The sequence below is a fragment of the Hylaeus anthracinus genome, unplaced genomic scaffold (genome assembly GCF_026225885.1).
Source record: "Hylaeus anthracinus isolate JK02 unplaced genomic scaffold, UHH_iyHylAnth1.0_haploid 12001, whole genome shotgun sequence".
Taxonomy (NCBI): Eukaryota; Metazoa; Arthropoda; class Insecta; order Hymenoptera; family Colletidae; genus Hylaeus; species Hylaeus anthracinus.
In genome coordinates, this window is record NW_026534348.1 from 3918314 (window position 1) to 3936785 (window position 18472).

At 44.4% G+C, this 18472-nt stretch overlaps 2 protein-coding genes across 2 annotated transcripts in view; one reads left to right on the forward strand and one right to left on the reverse strand.

Moving 5' to 3' along the window:
* The first annotated feature begins 3835 nt into the window (after nt 1-3835).
* Nucleotides 3836-10375, forward strand: LOC128890982 (integrin beta-PS-like). Its single transcript, XM_054150072.1, has 15 exons — nt 3836-4616; nt 4766-4976; nt 5063-5291; nt 5715-5817; nt 5923-6093; nt 6812-6910; nt 6976-7140; nt 7224-7382; nt 7486-7617; nt 7700-7999; nt 8436-8657; nt 8803-8919; nt 9000-9177; nt 9236-9375; nt 9448-10375. Exons 1-15 carry the CDS (start codon nt 4470-4472, stop codon nt 9517-9519), a joined length of 2445 nt encoding a protein of 814 aa, XP_054006047.1. The 5' UTR covers nt 3836-4469; the 3' UTR covers nt 9520-10375.
* LOC128890999 (homeobox protein aristaless-like) overlaps nt 7326-18472 on the reverse strand; it is a 121412-nt gene continuing 110265 nt past the window's right edge. Inside the window, exon 5 of the mRNA XM_054150113.1 lies at nt 7326-7434. The gene's annotated coding sequence lies outside the window, so the exon portion shown is untranslated. The remainder of the gene's footprint in view (nt 7435-18472) is intronic.

Below are 18472 nucleotides of genomic sequence, written 5' to 3' on the forward strand. Positions count from 1 at the left end.
AGAATCGTGTACATCATTTTTCCGCAGGCTCTTCGGGTGAAATCTTTCCTTTAATATATTGTGGAACGATCACAGATTCGCATCGTACAAATAGAACATCATTTCTGCACGCTTTGGCGTTCGTTTCGTCGTTCTTGAGTATCTTAATTGTTCAAGAATTCTTAGCTTACCGATGGAAATATATTGTTTTCAAGCACGATTGATAATGAGAATAATACTAGCACCTTATTTTGTATGAACGACGATACATATACTGATTTCTGGTTAAGAAATACAACGACGAGAACGTTACAGTGTGAAAAATGATTCTAATATTCAACGATGGATTTCTGTCGGGTGTACGTTTCGTGATAGATTCGGATGTGATAATGAATCATCTTAGATTGCTTCTTCTCTCCTCTGCGGGGTTGATTTGTTGCTGTCGATTTCAATGGAATTGGTTACAGTCGACCCCGATCCTTCGAGGCCAACATCTTCTTCACAGAAAACATGCTCATCGATAGGCCGATGGTAGCGAGCACAAACGCCGACTTCGTGATGTGACGTTCGACTAAATTCCTACGAAGAACAGACGAAACTGCTCCCTGAAACAGAAACGATCCATCGCGTTAAGCCGTCGTTTAAATTACATTACAATCTTTGAAAAATAAATGTGATGTACTGAGTTATCAAGCAATTGGCGCGGTGCTGTATTTATTCACGCATAGTAATGGCTCGAGGTGCCATTACATGACACGTTACGTAATCTATTTGGACCCGATGAACGCGAGTGCATTTGCTTTACCTGGTGAAACGATAACCTGAGAGAATAGAAGGTAACAGGAGTCAAATACATCTCTACACCACGGCACTGACTTCCAAATCTGAAAGGAAAAATAACATCGATTATGTTTTAGTTACATAAGAGACACAGACGCCGAATTTAAAAAAAAAAAAAAAAAAAAAAAAAAGAAAAGGTCACGCAGCATTGGAACGCGTCCAAGATCGATGATTATTGTAAACAATTGGAATTATCAATTCGCGCAAAGATATATAAACTCACGCAAGATATATAAAGATATATTTATTTGTCTTTCGTGGATCAGAAATAATCTCTGCGCGTCTAAACATGGCTGAGAGGCGTTGAGAATGTTTATACTTGTTTGTCAACAAATAAATATATTGCTCGTCTAATCGCAATACGTGATTCGAATAAATGTACAAGCAAGAATTAATAATGTCGCGGTTGACATAATGGACTCTGTGACACGAATTAGAAAGGCGTGTGTTCGTTCTTCCAGACGAGTGAACGACAATTTGTTAGTCGATCTCACGGGAAATAAGTTTTTAACATTCGGTTTGTCGAAAGAGGGAACGCGGGATAATGCGGATATAAATATTTGGGTACTTTCAAAATTGTTTACAAATACGGGCTCGTTCAGGCATTCGTCTATCGCAGGTGTGTTTATTTTAGCCGCGATACTTGATAGTTTATCATAGCGTCGTTGATAGCGAGAATAAGGTAGGTTTCTCAGCTGTAAAGTAAATCTTTCCCAAGCCAGGTTTACAACGAAAGTTTGATCCGCTACTAAACCGCATCACGTTGCTTACAATTGAAGCTAGCAAGTGTTATTTGTCGTAAAAATTATATTCGATATAGAAGTTGTGTTTGGTCAAGGAAACTGTTGGAAATGGTTTTATTAGAGGTTACAAGAGCAGAAAACAAAATAGTAGGATAAATTACGTCGATCGGTCCGATAGGAAACTGCAAATTGCGTGATTCTATCAAAGATTTTTACGCAGAGAGATCAAACATATTGTGCGTCATTCGATTTTTCGCACTTTTACGATTTGTCACAGCCATTATTAATGTAGATTACTGGAGAACAGTCACTCTAGACATATCGTTGGTTACTTTGGTGGCGGAGTTGTAACTCTAACGAGCCAAGGAATTTTCGACATCATTTGTAACTCTAGATAAGCGAACGCCAGCGTCGTCCAAGATTTGAATAAATCTTCTCACGCATGCTGCGCGATATTCTGTTTTCAAATCTTTATGTAACTGTCCACGGTATAGTCGCTCGTTGATATTTGCGTTCAAGTCAAGGAAATTACGTTTCATTACAGCCATGTACTGTCTCGTTTTTCGAAATGAATTATTGAAGAGACTATACACGATCACCACGTGAAAGCGTAGAAAATGCAATAACTCGTGTACGATAACTGAAAGCTAAGCTCGCCGTACAATTTTGATCGATTGGTATTAATAGTAATACTCGCGCGACATGGTAACAGGATTACAAAAGGGATTTTAATTCTCTTAATAGGATAGGATATAAATCAAAACGGTATCGAATGGGATATCGTATCCCTCGTGGGATGCAGTCAAAGCTGTGTTCTATCTTTCGATCCATGAACATCTATACGTGCATGAACCGAATAAGAGAATATTTTCCATCGACAGATGCATCGTTGGCACTGGAACGTTATACTTTGTACGAACGTAAAGATCAGTCAAAACGATGCAGTTAAAAGTCGAGGATACGTTGCGCGACGTATCTAACCTAGAAATTCACGTTAATGCAACTCTTTAGCGACTCCAGAATGGCCGACATAGAAAGAACGTTTCGAGCATAGAAATAGAACGAATCAGATATTATTATATCGTCATTTACGAATGACCGCGGCATTATTTTGTGATAGAAAATTTCGTTAGATACGAGGCTCTTTTTATTCGTCGTTCGTATGCAGGAATTGGAGGACGGAAACGGTGTGTTACTTTTCGAAGCGCCGCCTTACGTAACCGATACTGCTGTTGTTACATTTCACTGAGTGAAAACACTGAAGTTACAGTTAATTCATAAGAAAAATGCATATCTGAGCGATGCACGTACCGTCGTGTACGAAACTTGCCGATGAGAGAAGACTATCACCGAGGCACGCGATCTTCGTCACTGGTTGTTTTCTAACCGCTATCGATTCCTCGTGCTGAGCACTGTGCTGCGCCTATTACGCCATCTCTTAATAACCTGCCGCACTTTCGAAGTACCTCCGATTGAATCGATAACATATCGACAGTGATTTTCTAGATACTTGGCTTTAATTCTCACCGCTAGGAGCGCTGAGAAAATGCAAGGGTATATATATATGTGTTTATCATACCTGATTTCAATGAATGGATTTACAAAGAGAGATAAAATATCAATAGGACAAAAATCTATGCAAACATAACTTTTCATTAAGGACTTCAAAAGATAATTCCAAATGTGAGGCGACGATGAAAATAAATTTTGGATATCAATCGCTTCCTATGCTTCGTCGACGTCGGTAAATGTATGAATATTTCGACTTCAGTCAGATGGTAACTGTGCGTAGGGAAAGGATAGATACTAGTTATCCTAGAATGGTAACGTCGCAATGTATCGATATTCACGTTACCAGTCGTCCTCAGTAAGCGCCATCTCGTACCGATTTCCTGAACTAAATTTGTTATCCTGTATTCGTTCTTATATTTACAGCATATTTTGGGTTGAATGAGGGCTCATTTGAAAAAAGAAGGTCCAACTCCTCTCTAAGTGCTCTAAGGACGAAAAGCAAAAAATCTTGAACCCCTTTTTAGACCCATTTTTGCCGATAATGGTACCTCTCTGCATTACCCGTGTTTTCACCCTTGAGAGTAGTTTGCCCCGTTCATCGATAGATGTCTCCACCGCTTCTGCGAGGGGACTGCACCGAGAACAAAAAAATAAATAATTTATCAGACCCTTTCGAACCTTTAACATATAATTATCTTTTGAAATTTAGTATTCTCATTTACATAGGTACGTGAAAACAGACACGTAATATTCAAGGGTATACAAATATATAAAGGGGGTGTTTTTATTAGCTTCAAGATAAATCCTTACTATTTCTGCACTTTTTTTCATTAAATTCAAATTTTATCTAAGAGGTGAATTTTAAATTTTTCTTTTTTTTGAAATTCAACATAACGGAATACGATACATATAGGAAGCATTTATTATTAATCATGCGATAGAAAAGTAGCGAATTAATGACGCATCCGACGTCTTATCAGTGAGTCGTTTCCGTGAAGTTTCGCACTGTATAGTCATGCGGCACGGGTCGTTATTCCGGCTGCATTCGTCTTGTAAAAATAAAACGAAAAGAAACAAAAAATACCAGTCAGAATACGTCCACGGTTCGTTGGCATCGGTCGAAAGCGTGAACGGTTCAGGGTGCGAAGAGTAAATGTAAAAAATTAGAAATTTGAAATTCAGTCAGTTCAGAAATTTCAAGTTTAGAAAATTTGTGTAGTTAATTTCCAGCAAAGATTCGTCGAGGAAATGTCGGCTCGGTTTTAAGAATATACAGAACGTGACGTTTTATCTCGCGGTCATTTCCGTGGAACGCCACAATATCCTCCCGCGTTTCCAGTGTTTCGATACCTCGTCCCTTCGAAAGTGAACTCGTCAATCGGTAGCAAGATAATAATGACACACTGGACGTTCCTTCTGCTTTGGGCCCAATTCTTCTCGCTGGTGTTTTGCGAGTACAAGGACTCGGAGAGCCTTTGCGCTTCCCAGCAAAGATGCAGCAACTGTCTGCAGACTCCGCGATGCGTTTGGTGCTCCACAAAGGTGACAGGTTGCTTCTATATTTATTAACACAGACAGATATTTCAGTAATTGTCCGTTAGAAGAAAATTAGTCGAAAGTGCTGGACGAGAATATCTCGTTTAGAGATTAAAGATTTTCCGTCGGTCAGATAAAACAGATTGTTCGTTCAGACTTCCCAGGGCAACGGTCCTCTGGTTCGGTGCGTGACCAGAGAAAAGTTTCTGAAGGAGCGTGACCTCTGGTGTCGAGACGAGGACGTCGTGAAAGACCTGAACTCGGTAGATTTGGTGGAAGATCGACCTTTGTCCTCGACGAAGGGCACGAATCCTGTCCAAGTTCAGCCTCAGAGGATCCATCTGAAGCTCCGACGAGGAAAGTGCCGTTTTAAATGAAACTTCTCTCATCGTTCTACGTTATAGCCATCGAAAACGTAATTAGAACTCTCTAACAATTATGACCCTATGCAGGCGAGGAATACCGCGTGACTTTGAAATATAGCCAAGCAGAGGACTATCCAGTGGATCTATATTATCTGATGGACTTGTCCAAGTCCATGGAATCGCTCAGGGATCGACTGTCGGAATTGGGCCTTCAGCTGGCAGAAGCTATGCGTAACCTCACCTCGAACTTTCGCATAGGGTTCGGTAGCTTCATTGATAAAGTTGTGTTGCCTATGACCGACGTGCGACCGGAAAGGTAAGGTCCGTTGATGGATAGTTGGCGAGGGTCCGCAAAGCTAGACGGGGCTGAGGGGACAGAGGATTAACCTAAACTTTCCAAGGTTCCCTCTTTTTTTCGAACAGTCACATTGCATTATGGTATTCTGATCCCTGAATAGCAGAGATGGGGGCCTAGGCTTCGAATAAACCCGAAGTTTGCCGATGTGTTTGTCTCGTTTGTTTCTTTGAAAGGGTTAACGCTACGTCAGTGGTTACTATTCTCTCGATTTGTCTCGTTATATCGAAAATGCGTGCGGTTAGAGGTGTCGCCGTTAGGCAACAGCCAATTGAAGCTAGCTTGCCAACTATCCAGCAACGGACAACACCGGCATTGAAATCTTCGAACGATTATGCTTGCGGACAACTTGTACTTCTTCGGTCTAAAATGTTCCTTTCGTAGTCTGAAGTCACCGTGCAAGCTGGACAACTCTAACAAACCGTGCGCTTCTCCTTACGGGTACAAACATCAGATGCCACTCACCACGAACGTTACTCTCTTTAAAGTAAGTTGCCGTTCTTTGTACCGTGTAAAATTCTCAAATAAAATTCTGTTACTAGCGAGTCAACGGTAGATCGATATATCGTTTTAATCGATGATCTTTAACCAGACACGGGTGCAAGAGGCGCCGATATCCGGCAATTTGGACGCTCCCGAAGGTGGTCTCGACGCGATGATGCAGGTCATGGTATGCACCAAGGAGATCGGCTGGCGTCAGAAAGCCCGACACCTTATCGTCTTTTCGACAGACGCCACGTCGCATATCGCCGGAGACGGTAAAGTACGTCGGCGTATTCGCCTGGAAAGCGTTCCTGTATCGTTCATCGCATCGTATGCTATATTAACACTTTATCTACCGGGCTATTTAGAAACAGACTTTAATTCAAAAAGAGAATTTTCTACAGTATCATACGCCAATCTAGGCTGACAATAATTCTTCCATACTGTTACTGGGTACATTGAAAGTCGAGTCTGTTTCCAAACACTGAACATTGTAAGTAGACAACCGTCAACACGGTAAATAAATTCGAATAGCTGAATACTGCAATTTTAAAAGCCTAAAAATAGGCTCCCGGTAAATAAAGTGTTAAGCCGGCGACTGACTTGCAACAGAACATTGTAATGTAACGCGAGCATTCGTTTAGTTTGGCGGACTAGCGAGCGACGAACCGAGCCGTTCTTGCGCTCTTGCGTGCTCCACTGGTCTGTCGGTTTTTTGACGAACCTCTTTGACCGTCTACTTTTCACCGAATCGAGTAGGAAGCATCGAGAGAGAATTCAGCCGAGAGTTCGAAGCGAGCATTCGTGATTCCAAAAAGGACCTTGTAATGTAACGTTGCTGTCGAACTGTAAAATTCGTGCCGTTACATTACAGCGTTCTGTTGCAAGTCAGTCGCCGGCTTTATTCATTAACCGACTTCGAAAAGGAGGAGGTTACTCAATTCGACACGTATATTTATTTTTATTTTTATTCTATTTTTTTCACCTTATTCTTTCAGCTCGCAGGAATCATCGAGCCGAACGACTGCCTCTGCCACTTGGACAAGGATGGATTCTACACGCACTCCCTTCTCCAAGATTATCCATCCATATCTCAGGTATGCTCTTCTCAAAAAATAAGAACGTAAAGAATCGTGCGACGTGTTTTTATGTTTGAGAGCAGATCAACGCGATAGCACGAAAGTACAACATGAACATTATCTTCGCGGTCACCAACTACAGAAACGCGACGTATCAGCTGCTCAGTCGAAGTATCAGCGGCTCCTCCGTCGGGACGATTCAGAAGAATTTGAAGAACATAGTCACGCTCATCAGCAGCGAATATAAAGTACAAATTAAGAAACAGATATTTACTATAATAACTTTTTTCATTGTATTTGTCTGAACTCACCGACGATTCTTTTCCTCCAGAAACTAGTGCAGACGGTAACTCTGACGGACGACGCGCCGAAAATGATCGACGTGAAATATTTTTCTCGGTGCTTGGAGAAGAATGGCGAATTAATGGAGCGACGAGAATGCGGCGGATTGAGAGTCGGGAACGTCGTCGAATTTGAAGTAGCGTTGAAGGTGCGTGGATAAATCGGTGGTTCACGACCGTTGAAGGTCCTCGAGACGAACCCTATAAAATTGTACTCTTGCGTGATAATAAATTTTTGTTCGTCGAATGTAGGCGGTTGATTGCCCAACGAATTCCAGCGAGTGGCGACAAACCATGAAGATAAAACCGCGGGGCATAAACGAGAGCATGACGATCGACGTGAGCATCGTGTGCGATTGTCCTTGCGATCGACCAGGACATCCGGTAAGACTTGGCTCGCGTGCGCCTTTGGTTAATCTCTGCACATGTCTTTGCACGTGTCCTGCATGCGTAATTGTAATTTCAGGGATACGAGCCAGGTTCGAAAGATTGCAAAGGAAACGGCACTATGGTCTGCGGCGTGTGTTCCTGCGACGCTGGTTTCTATGGGAAGCAGTGCGAGTGCAAGGGAAACGAAGTCGGGGTTGAAAGTATAGACGCTATGGCAGAGTGCAAGCCCAACAACGAGACCACCGAAATCTGCAGCGGTCGTGGAGCCTGCAAGTGCGGCATGTGCGATTGCGCGAAGCGCTCCAATCCTCAGGAGGTCTTCTACGGGAAGTACTGCGAGTGCGATAACTTCTCCTGCAAACGCAGCGGCGGACTGGTGAGTCTTGCATAATTCTCGAAGCGAAAGACTAAAACAATGACCTTTCCATTCCATGGTTAAGCGCGTAAGGATAATTTTGCGACGGTTATATTTTGCCGAGTACAGGTCGTAAAGTTGACCAGTTAGTTATCGTTCGAATGATCTTACAATTAGCTGAAATGGATGCCCTTTCGATATCCCTCATTTCCGGTACGGAAATTAGTTTTCATAGACTTTCCTGCGAAGGTTTTAGAACAAAATTTATGTTCATAAAGGAACATATCAAATACCTTATCTTGTTAAATCAGTCTCGAGACTTTTATTCGCGGCACTGTTCGGATAATTTTCTGCTTAAGGAGACCCGCATGGTGTCTCCGAGGAAAGCGATGGATAAATTATACGTTCTTCGCGTGTATATTCTATTATTACATCTGTCGTCGTGTTTGCGTTTAAGGTTTGCGGCGGACGAGGCAAGTGCGAATGCGGTACTTGCAATTGCTTGCCAGGATGGGGCGGCAAGGCGTGCGACTGCAAAGAGACGAACAGCACATGCATGCCCAGCGACACCGAGAACTCGGAGATTTGCAATGGACGCGGCGACTGCGTCTGCGGAAGCTGCCATTGTCACGAGAAGGACAACATCCGATACTCGGGGCAATACTGCGAGGAGTGCCCTGTGAGTAAGAGTCTCTAAGAAAGACAATTACAGTAAAGTCTCCGGGGGTGCGCAGTTGTGCATTTAAGGAGACTTTACTGTATGCGCTCCTTAAAACATTCTTCTCCTCTTGAGAATTCCATGTATTTTCACTTCCTGTTCACAGACGTGTCCGGGGCAGTGGTGCGACGACCTAAAAGATTGCGTCGAATGCGTGGCCTACAATACAGGGCCGTTAGTAGAACATGGCAAATGCGACGAGTGCCCGCACCAAATCAAAGTTGTAAGAAATTTTAATCACTTCTTTGTCTCGGTCCGTTGAATTTTTATTCCTCATACGTTGCGACACTAAACGACGAGCAGGTCGACGCGATCGAAGAGACTCCAGGTAAAGATCAGGAGACCGGAGCTCGGATCTGTCGAACGCCTGGCGCCGCTGACTGCACGTTTGTCTTCAAGTATGAATATTTCAGAGACATTAAGATCTTCAAGATTCTCGCTGAGAAGGAAAGAACGTGTCCTGCTCCGATCAATGTCGTCGGTAAGTGGACCTAGGGAGGAGGAGGAACTACGATAAGGAACTTTGTTATCCATCACAGGTGTGGCTGCCGGGTTGGTGATCAGTACCGTGTTTTTCGGTTTACTGATTCTTCTCGTTTGGAAGATATGGACAACGATCTACGATAGACGCGAATTCGCAAAATTCGAGCGGGAGCGCGTCTTGGCCAAATGGAATCGGGTAAGGTTCTTCGATAGAATCTGCGATGTCTAAGCACTGGAAATAATTACGACTTGTTATCGTTGGTTTTAGGAGGAAAATCCGCTTTACAAGAAGGCTACGTCGACCTTCAACAATCCGACGTTCAGCGACACTACCAATTAGATTAAACGGATAGAAGAATAAATCCTCCAGAAGAGAGTTTTGTTTCCTTGAGATCGATGGACATTGTCGCGAGAATTATTCTCGCGGAGAAATAGTTTCGTTGCATCGAAAGGCACGCGACCCAGGAGGTAGCGCCGCGGCGAACGGGCGAAGCGAATCGATGAGGAGGCCATGTTAGTTAATTGCTGGTGCTGGCGAGAAGAGGACCGGTCGACGAAAAGAGTGTCTCGTCGGTCCTTTTCCTGCTTCCTTGCTCGCGTAAGCCAAACCACCACTTCTATCTTCCACTTTTTTTCGCAAATTTCCTACAAATTTCCCATACTTTCATTTTCGATACTTTTCTTCCTCGTCGCATTCGAAATCCGATAGGACTAGATTTAGGAAACTTCTAGGTACGGATTCGAACATTCCCTCTCCACGTTTTATCCACCCATAAACGCCGAGTACGAAGAATTTGCCGGCGCTACGTTGAATAAAATAATATTTATTATACAAATAAATTAAACGAATTCCATCCACGTCACCGTCCATCGATCCAGAACTGAACGAACAAAAACTGAACAACGACGATAGGCTTGTATTCTCGCGCTTCTATTTGGCGCGAGTCTCGATACCAGGAAGTAGGGAGAACGCGATCGTCGTAGTGTAAGGGCGGGGATGAGAGACGAAGGTCGGCGCGCGATCACTCGTAAATCAATTTTAAATTCGATCCAGGGATTTCGCGCGGAGATAGGTCTTGGCCTCTCGGCCGATTGTTTCGAATATCCTCTGGCCTCGTACTTTATTGCTGGCTACGCTCGAAGAAGGCAGCCTCGTAAGGAGCTCGTAAATTCGTCACCATAGTCGGCTCCTGCTGCAAAACCCTGCGGCGACTCGCTATATTTCCCACCGGAAAGCTAAAGCTCTGCCCACATTGAATCCGCCCATACGACTTGATTACTTCACGCAACGCGGTTTCGTCATTGCCAATCCTCGTTTTACGAATAACAACGCGTCGAGTAACGCACGCCGTAGGTAACGACACCGTAGGCAATTATAACCGGATCTAGGCGAAATTTAAAGAGAGCTGGTGTTCGCGTGGTTTCCTCTCGATCCTCCATATCGCGTTACGCGGGTTGTTAAAATCGACCATTGCGCGATGCAAGCGTCGTCGAATACTAAACTATCTTTACTACGCGTAAATTGTTGTCGCTGGATGCGTACCAGGCACCGTGTCGAAGGAGGGCACACGGCGAAATAAAGAACTTTTTACCGCCATTGTTTCGCTGGCATAACCTCGTTAGTTGCGCCCGTCGTCAATCACGGTACCTTTAACGCCTCGTAAAGTTAAGAAACGCGACACTTAAGACAGATTTCAACCACGCCTTGCAGGCTCGCGTTGCAATCGCCGCGCCAACTGTCAGGTTACGCGTCGATAATCGACGATCGTTATTCACGTTTTAAATCGCGAGATGCGCTTGGAAAAACGAGTGGATATAAAAAGATCAGACACTCCCGTTTGCTTTTGTTTCTTATCGAGTAGTGTCGCATCAGATGTTTGTAATTAGCGTATTATAGAAAGAAACGGCGTCTTCATTAGTGGTAACGACACGGTGTGTGCATTTAAAGAGGCATAGGTATGCGTGTTTAGAGGGAATCGGATCATCTTCGTAGTCGAGCCTTAAGGGCAGGTTAGAAAAGCATTTGGTGGAAGGAGAGAACAGCAGAACCGAGCGCTCCGCGTACTAAATCACCGCCGCACGTCCGTTTCTTTACATTGTACAGATTTTATTGATTATTTTACGGCCGGGAACATTGTAAATCTCTTCATCCTGTATCGGCGGCCCCCCTCGCTCCGTGTCGGATGCTCCCACCGGGTGCCCATAGCGCCAATTACGCGAGTCGAACGGTATTGTGGTATTCTCTCTGATCTGTCAGCCATGGCTACGCGCCAGAGCCATCTAAAAATCACTGTTAACTTCCATGGTACCACTGTACTCCTGTTTCCTATCAACTGCGCACCATCGTTGTGACTTTGTTATTTTTAATTCTGTTATCGCTTACCGTACGAAGGATGCATTCGTTCGTCAGCTATTTCGTAACTGCGCGGCCAGTAAAACAAACGCAATTAGGAACGGCTGGGAAAAGAGTAAGACAGGATCTTTGCGCAATTTGATATACGTGTCGAACGGCGCGGCTCGCCTTTCGCCCGCGGAACAATGTTGTTCGTTTTCGCGGTCGCTAATGGCCGCCGCCGGTGCCTTAATTACAACCAAATACGGTCCAATCAGCCCTCGGGGGCCGGCGATGTCGGCCCGTTTCGAGCCGTTCGGCATATTGTCGGGTCCGAACCACTCCACTGCCCTTCTTTTCTTCTCGGTGCATCCATCCTGGTGTATATGGAGCATAGGCGTCGATAGATGGGGTCGCGGATTTCGTTCCAATACCCTGTTCCAGTTTAGGAAACCGCAGAGTATTCGTAGACCCTTGGAAGTCCTGTTGCGATGCAGTAAAATGCAGTTGATTACGTGGGTGAGATGTCTACCTAATCTTATTCTATTAAGGGTGCTTTGTTGTCCGTCATTGTATTAGTACGATGTATACACTGACCGTACGTCAGTTTTATACTGCATTCTTGAGATTCTTAACGTTCGTTGCTCCATAGTTTTAATCAGGGCCTGTGCAAGGCAGGTTTCGTGGTCTACGAAAATTACCCAATTAAAATTTGACCGCTGGCCTCTTTATGGGGCCTGATTTCGACGACGGTGGCCTATAGCTTCCAGCTTATGTTTTTATAACACTTCTTCAGTTGCGCTCGACTCTTTGTACTTCTCTAAACATGTATCGTCAATTGGAGTATTTACCCTATCCCGATTTGTACTTACAGGGCCGACTTTGGAGTAGTGCGTAGCCACGCAGAGTGCCCGGGTTCGAATCCCGGGCGGGTTCTCTACAGTTTTTCTCAAGGTATGGTTAAGAAAAAGTATCGAAAGCCTGTGACTTATTTAAATGTAAGAAAACGGAATATTATAAACATAAAGAGAATTATATACGTAACGGAAAAAGATGAGTGTAATATGCATATATCTGCACTTAAAAAATAACCAACCATCCAACCGATTCGTACAATCCTTTACTGATTCAAAGATCGAAACTCAGGCGACGCCGCTGATCGTGGCGCATCCTGCGCGAAGATGCTCCTCGACGATCGAGAGCTGTTGCACCGACCTGCACCACCTCTTCGCGTCCGATGCAGGCCGAGGCTCGTTAGTGCGCGCCCGTAAATCAAGCCGCAGGGGTGCCAACCCGCTAATATTACCGGGGTTCCCCCGGGATAGGAGGAGCACGTTCGCGCCGCCGACGCGCACGGTAAACGTTCGATATATCTCATCGATAATGAGTTTGTTAAATGGATTAATATTCCACTTTCTCTTTTCCCTCCTTCTGCCGTTTAACCCTCTGTTGCATAATGCCCTCCCCCGGGAATCCAATAAAAATTAATTGAAGAGAGGAGAATTCCTTGGATGAAATAATTTTTTCGTAATTCCATCGATTAAATCGATGGAACGAACGACTAAGAAATTTATCCGATAGATGGTTAAGGTATCACTCGAACGAATCCTCGATCGTAAAAGAACGTTACACGTGATCCGGTTCGTTTTTACTGCTTGAAACTGTTCCACGGGCAATTTGTAGTCCCGGTAATCGGATGTGTCTCGGCTATGCAATCATTTGTAATGGAAAAGTGCCGAGACGCGTGAGTCTAGCGCGCGGGGAGTATTATCGAGGAAACAGGAATCGTCTTTTTAACGGGCGTTCTGTTTCATTTAACATCGGCCGGCTAGGTGTTCCGCGCGTGTAAAGACGCTACTCGATTTCAACGCGGTTCTAATGACGGGTTAGCAACGCATAGAGGATAGAGAACTTTAATGCGCTTAGCGTCGATTACCAGGAATATCGATTCGATCCTTCGGGATCTGGTGCGCTCCTGGAGGTAGGGTAACTCGTATATACAGCCAGATAATTAATGGAGCCGGTAATGAGCTGATTATTATTAATAATATTTAGCCGGGGTTAAGCCGAGGCGACCCCGCCGTGCTGGAGCCCGGCTGCTCGTTAATTGAATCTGCCAATCATCGTAATGAGCGTCAGCGCCGGATCCGCTGTCCGTTCTTCGTTGGTGCACTGCTCAGGGCCTCGAGCTTGATGCTCGCCTCGTTCGTTTCGAAAAACGAAATATCCATCTTGCTCTCTGCAACCTTATCCCAAGAAATGTGAGCAATCTTCTCCGCCGACCGCCTTTCGAGAACTTGATCGATATCGCGAACCGTGTCTAGAACCTCCTGGTAATTGTTGCTATTCGTTTTCATTAATTGTACCGCGCGCTGAATCGAGCCTCGACCAGCTACCGCGCCGCCATCGATGGAATCGTCTATCTCCCTCCCCTTAGAATAAATTTCCGTCCGTGTGAAAAAGGGGAGAATGTTTATATCCAAGATGGTTGACGACGTAAAGCTGCAGAGGAACATTCCGATACCTCGGATTCTTAAACCCCGATTCACTGTCCGAAAGTAATCTTTTACTCTTCGTGATGCGTTCAACGCGACCCTAAAATGAAACGAAGGACGTGTATACTGTAACCTTTTAACAGTACTTTCTCTTTTTTTGCCCCCAGCTACGACCACTTCCTGTTCTTCGTCTTCAATACCGGAGGACGGATCCGTTTGTGAGCCGAGGCCCAACGACAGAAGTAACCGTGATAAGTCAACGGAGACAATGCTCGTCCTCTTCTGCAGATAAGCACCTCTCCGGTAAGTACCTGTTCGCATACCTTCTTGATCACTCATCCAGGATTTCGGAAAATGCACTCCTGCCTTTTACAAACATGCCTGGAATCGGGATTTACGAATTACAGACACAATCAAAGGACTAAACATTAAGATTGGTTGCGTGCGATAGTTATCAAACGTTGCCCGATACAGTTTACGATTAGTTTGAACTGGAAGGCCTCTAAAAAGTTGCCGTGTATTAATCTGCTTCTATATTTAATAATAGTGGATTATTAGGATGGTCGTAAAAAAGTTCAAAGTATTCGACTCTCAATTATTTGAAAAGAGGGCAGGAACTATTTTATTCTAGAATTTCTTAGATTGTTTCTGAAAAGTTGATTTTTAATATCCCCCTATCAGTTGATAAAATGGACATCTGAACCTGTAACCAACATTTATCGATGCCCAAGCGTTGGTCTACGTATTCGCGATACACGTACGAGTTAAAAAGGAAGAAGTTTTAATTTTAACGCCAGCACAACTGATTGAAAAGAGAACGGCGGAGCGTATCGGTAGTTTCGCGAAAACTCGTTTCTGTCGACGCCCGTACGGATTAATAGATTAGCGAACGGCACGTCTCCTCTTAATTCCATCCCATTATGGGTTAGGTTCATTGGCGCGAGGCGGGTCCGGTCGATTATGGTAGATAGCCGAAATCACCGGTGGATCGCGGAATTAGGTCGAATTACGCGAGAGGATCGCCGTGCGCGATTACTTTTAGAACGAGCAACTTTGCCAGCCGTGGCGAAGCAACATTTCCATCCGCGATTTTACACGTGCCTCGTTCAAATCACGCTCCACCATCCGTGAGTAAATTAATAAACTCGGAATAAAGTGGTCTTCTTCTTTGTGTAGACTCGTTCGCAATGAGAATTCGAAGGACAGATTGTTGTTGATTTTAAGAGCAAACACTCGATGTTAATTTCTGATTTAGTTCACTATTTAGTTCACTTTAATATGTAGACATCAGCTTGTTGCTATTGAATGACATCAAAGTACAACAACTAAATAGGGTTCGGCTTGATCACAATGAGAATTGAAAGGACAGATAGTTGTTGATTTTAGGAGCAAACACTCGATGTTAATTTCTGATTTAGTTTACTATTTAGTTCACTGTAATATGTAGATACCATCTTGTTGCTATTGAATTATATCAAAGTAACCAAACAGGGTTCATCTTACAAGGCTGTTTCGCAGCCTGGCCTGACTCCGAGAAGACAAGTATTTTCGGACGTTTTCTGGGAGGCAAGTTTTGTCGTGCCTTTTTCCCTCGTTCTCGCCGTGAGATTTCGCATAGATTTCAATTACGGCGAAATTAGAAGCGGAATCGTATTTCACGAATCCACCGGCGGCACGACCGGCTACCGAATGACGGGAGAAATTAATCAAAATAATCATCTCTGGGGCCCGGGGCGGCCAGCGGGGCCTGTCATTTACTCCCCTGGAACTCTTCTTCTCCGTTCTGCCTTTAGATACCCGCTGTATATATTCCACGCTATCCGGTAGCCGACCGAAACCTTCTTCGGCCTTTAGTCAGGAATCTAGAAGTCCGTTGGAAGCAGCCGATGCGTTGTTCTCCCCGAGGTTGAATTTTAAATCAACGCGCCGTGGATGCGTCTGCCCTTGGAGGAATTTCGTTTGCTACAGGTTTTCGACCGTGGCGCAACGGGATCGTGCGAAAGCCCCACGATTATAAAATGTACACTAGTAAATCGATGATCTATAGTTTGACGATGTAAGAAAGACCTCCGAGGGAGTGGCCCCGGCGTGGTGGGGGTGATAGTAACGCTCGCGTGGGAGTCACGCCCCTCCTCCTCAAACATTTACTACTATTTAAAGTAATTTTCGAAAGATGTTCGTTTCGCTCACGCGTCTATCATTTGTTTATGCGGATTTGTTTCTGTGGATTTTCTGCCCCGTTTCGTTACATCGACTCAAGGATGCAATTTACGTAGAAATAAGTACGCTTTTTATCGCCCTCCTCGTGTCTCACCATTTTTTTTTTATTTATGTGTGACTGATATTAAGTTAAATAGGTCCTTCGTTTGCATACTAACGTCCATGATAAGTACGTGTTTTCACGTTCTTATCGTGTTTTTTAACTTTTAATTTATGTCCTGCTAAGATTAGATTGATTGGTTACCCTGTGTGCATAGTAATACACTTTTTCTAGGCGCAATGATTCTTATCGTTGACTTTGTATGTATCTAATAATGGCTTGGTTAATGGTCGAGAACGTTTATATCCATATTGTGCAAATATGTCACGTAGAGAAAGATCGAAGTAATGCCCGAGTTACGAAAACAGAAGAGACAATTATTTCGAATCGTATGGATTTCTTTTGGGATTACGTTAAGTTCTCGGAACAGTCGAGACTCGAGCGGAATCGGTGATCCATCGATTCCTTTCGAATCCGTTTGGATGTTAGGTTGATAGGAATTAGAGGGTGTGGGGTGAGGTGAAGGGTCGGATGAAAGATAGAAGGCAAAGGGTGGGATTCGAGGGCGCAAAGTAACGCCATCGGACACGCGAATGAGAAACGGGACGGTGTTTCGCGGAGGCAGGAGGTCCGAATGGGCCAATAACTTTCCGAGCTTATGTTCCTGAATATAAAGGGGACAGTGGTAGTTTGCGGTACGACGTCACTCGCATGTCCCCCTTGCTCACCCCTATTATTCCCTTCGCTCCCTTCTAACGCGACGGTTCTGATGCACGATTGTCGTTCTTATTCAAATGCACGCCCCTGCAAACCAAACGCGATGGCTCTCGCGGCCATCGAGTGATTCACGACTCTCTGTCGACTCTGCGACGAGTCGCGTTTCCGTTACCACGTTGCCTCGTCTTGTTTCTACGTCGAGTTCGAACATTCGTATTGCCTTGGGAACGCCTGTCTCGTTTTGAAATCGCGTTTGTAGAATGGGGAGACCATTTAGGCTATAGCGAAGGGGTAACGTAGAGATTTAGAATCTCGCTTTTATATATGGGACATTCCAAGCCATTTCGACCACTTTTGGACCCGATCATTTTTCATTTAGCTAAAATTATGTTTATGTCATAGTACCCTACTGAACACCTTTTTGTGAATTTTTCCAGATTTTTGTACAAGTTATGAATTTTAGGCAGATCTGTAGCCATTCGATACGAAAGAAACGACGTTTCTGTTGAAAAAGTCATAGCTTTTCTTTCGGTACGATACAAGAATCTGCAGAAATGTTCAGAAAGGTATTTAGTAGGATATTATGACGTAAACAAATTTCAGCCCAATAAAAATCGGTCGGTGTCCAAAAGTGGTCGAAATAAGACAAACAAGACGACTTAGTGCCCATTCATTTTCTTCCGTCGAGTCTGACGAGTAATCCGAAGCCCTCAGGGGCTGTAGCGGTGTTTCTTGAAGCCACAGTACGGACTTAGCAGCCCCAAGGTACCCGAGCTAGAGGGATATAGCTATCTATATCAATAGACGAGAACTAAAAGATACTGCAAACAAATAGAGAAAGTGGCAGTGAAATAGCTTCGTCAATCGTAAAAAGCTGAACACTTTAATACACGAGTGAATTGAACCGAGTAATCCGAAGGCAAGGCAGCAGTGTTTAAAGCGGTAGGTGTTCTTATTAAAATTGTACGCTTCGTTGTAGGTCCCTCGGGTGAAATAGCGTTGCCCGTGGGATGACCTAATATTTGTAGGTCGCGAGAAAAAGTGTAGGGGGGTTCGCACGCAGAGATTCTGGGCGCAGTTGCCCACCACGGACACGCGGCACGTTGCCCACGAGCTCCTGTGGCGCTCACCGGGCTTCGACACCCACACGCCGTGTCGCCTCACCAAACACATAAATAACGACAGTTTCGGAGACTCTGCGTCACCGTTCATCTTGCTAGCCATTCCGTTGGAATCTTCTTCCTTGGATCGTTGGGTTTTTCTGGAACCCCTATCGAAGCTCTCGAAATGGTCGAAGGGAACTGTGCAGTCGGACGATCATTTTTTTTCTGTTACATTTTCCGAAAGTGCCAACCATCCCAAATAGTATGTCTTTCGAGAAGGGTAATTGTTCGTTTGGAAGGGTCGATTAAGACGATATCGGTGTGTCGGTGGTAGTGTTTGGCGTGCCTACCGGGTGGCACTACAGAAATTGCCTCGGAAACAGAAC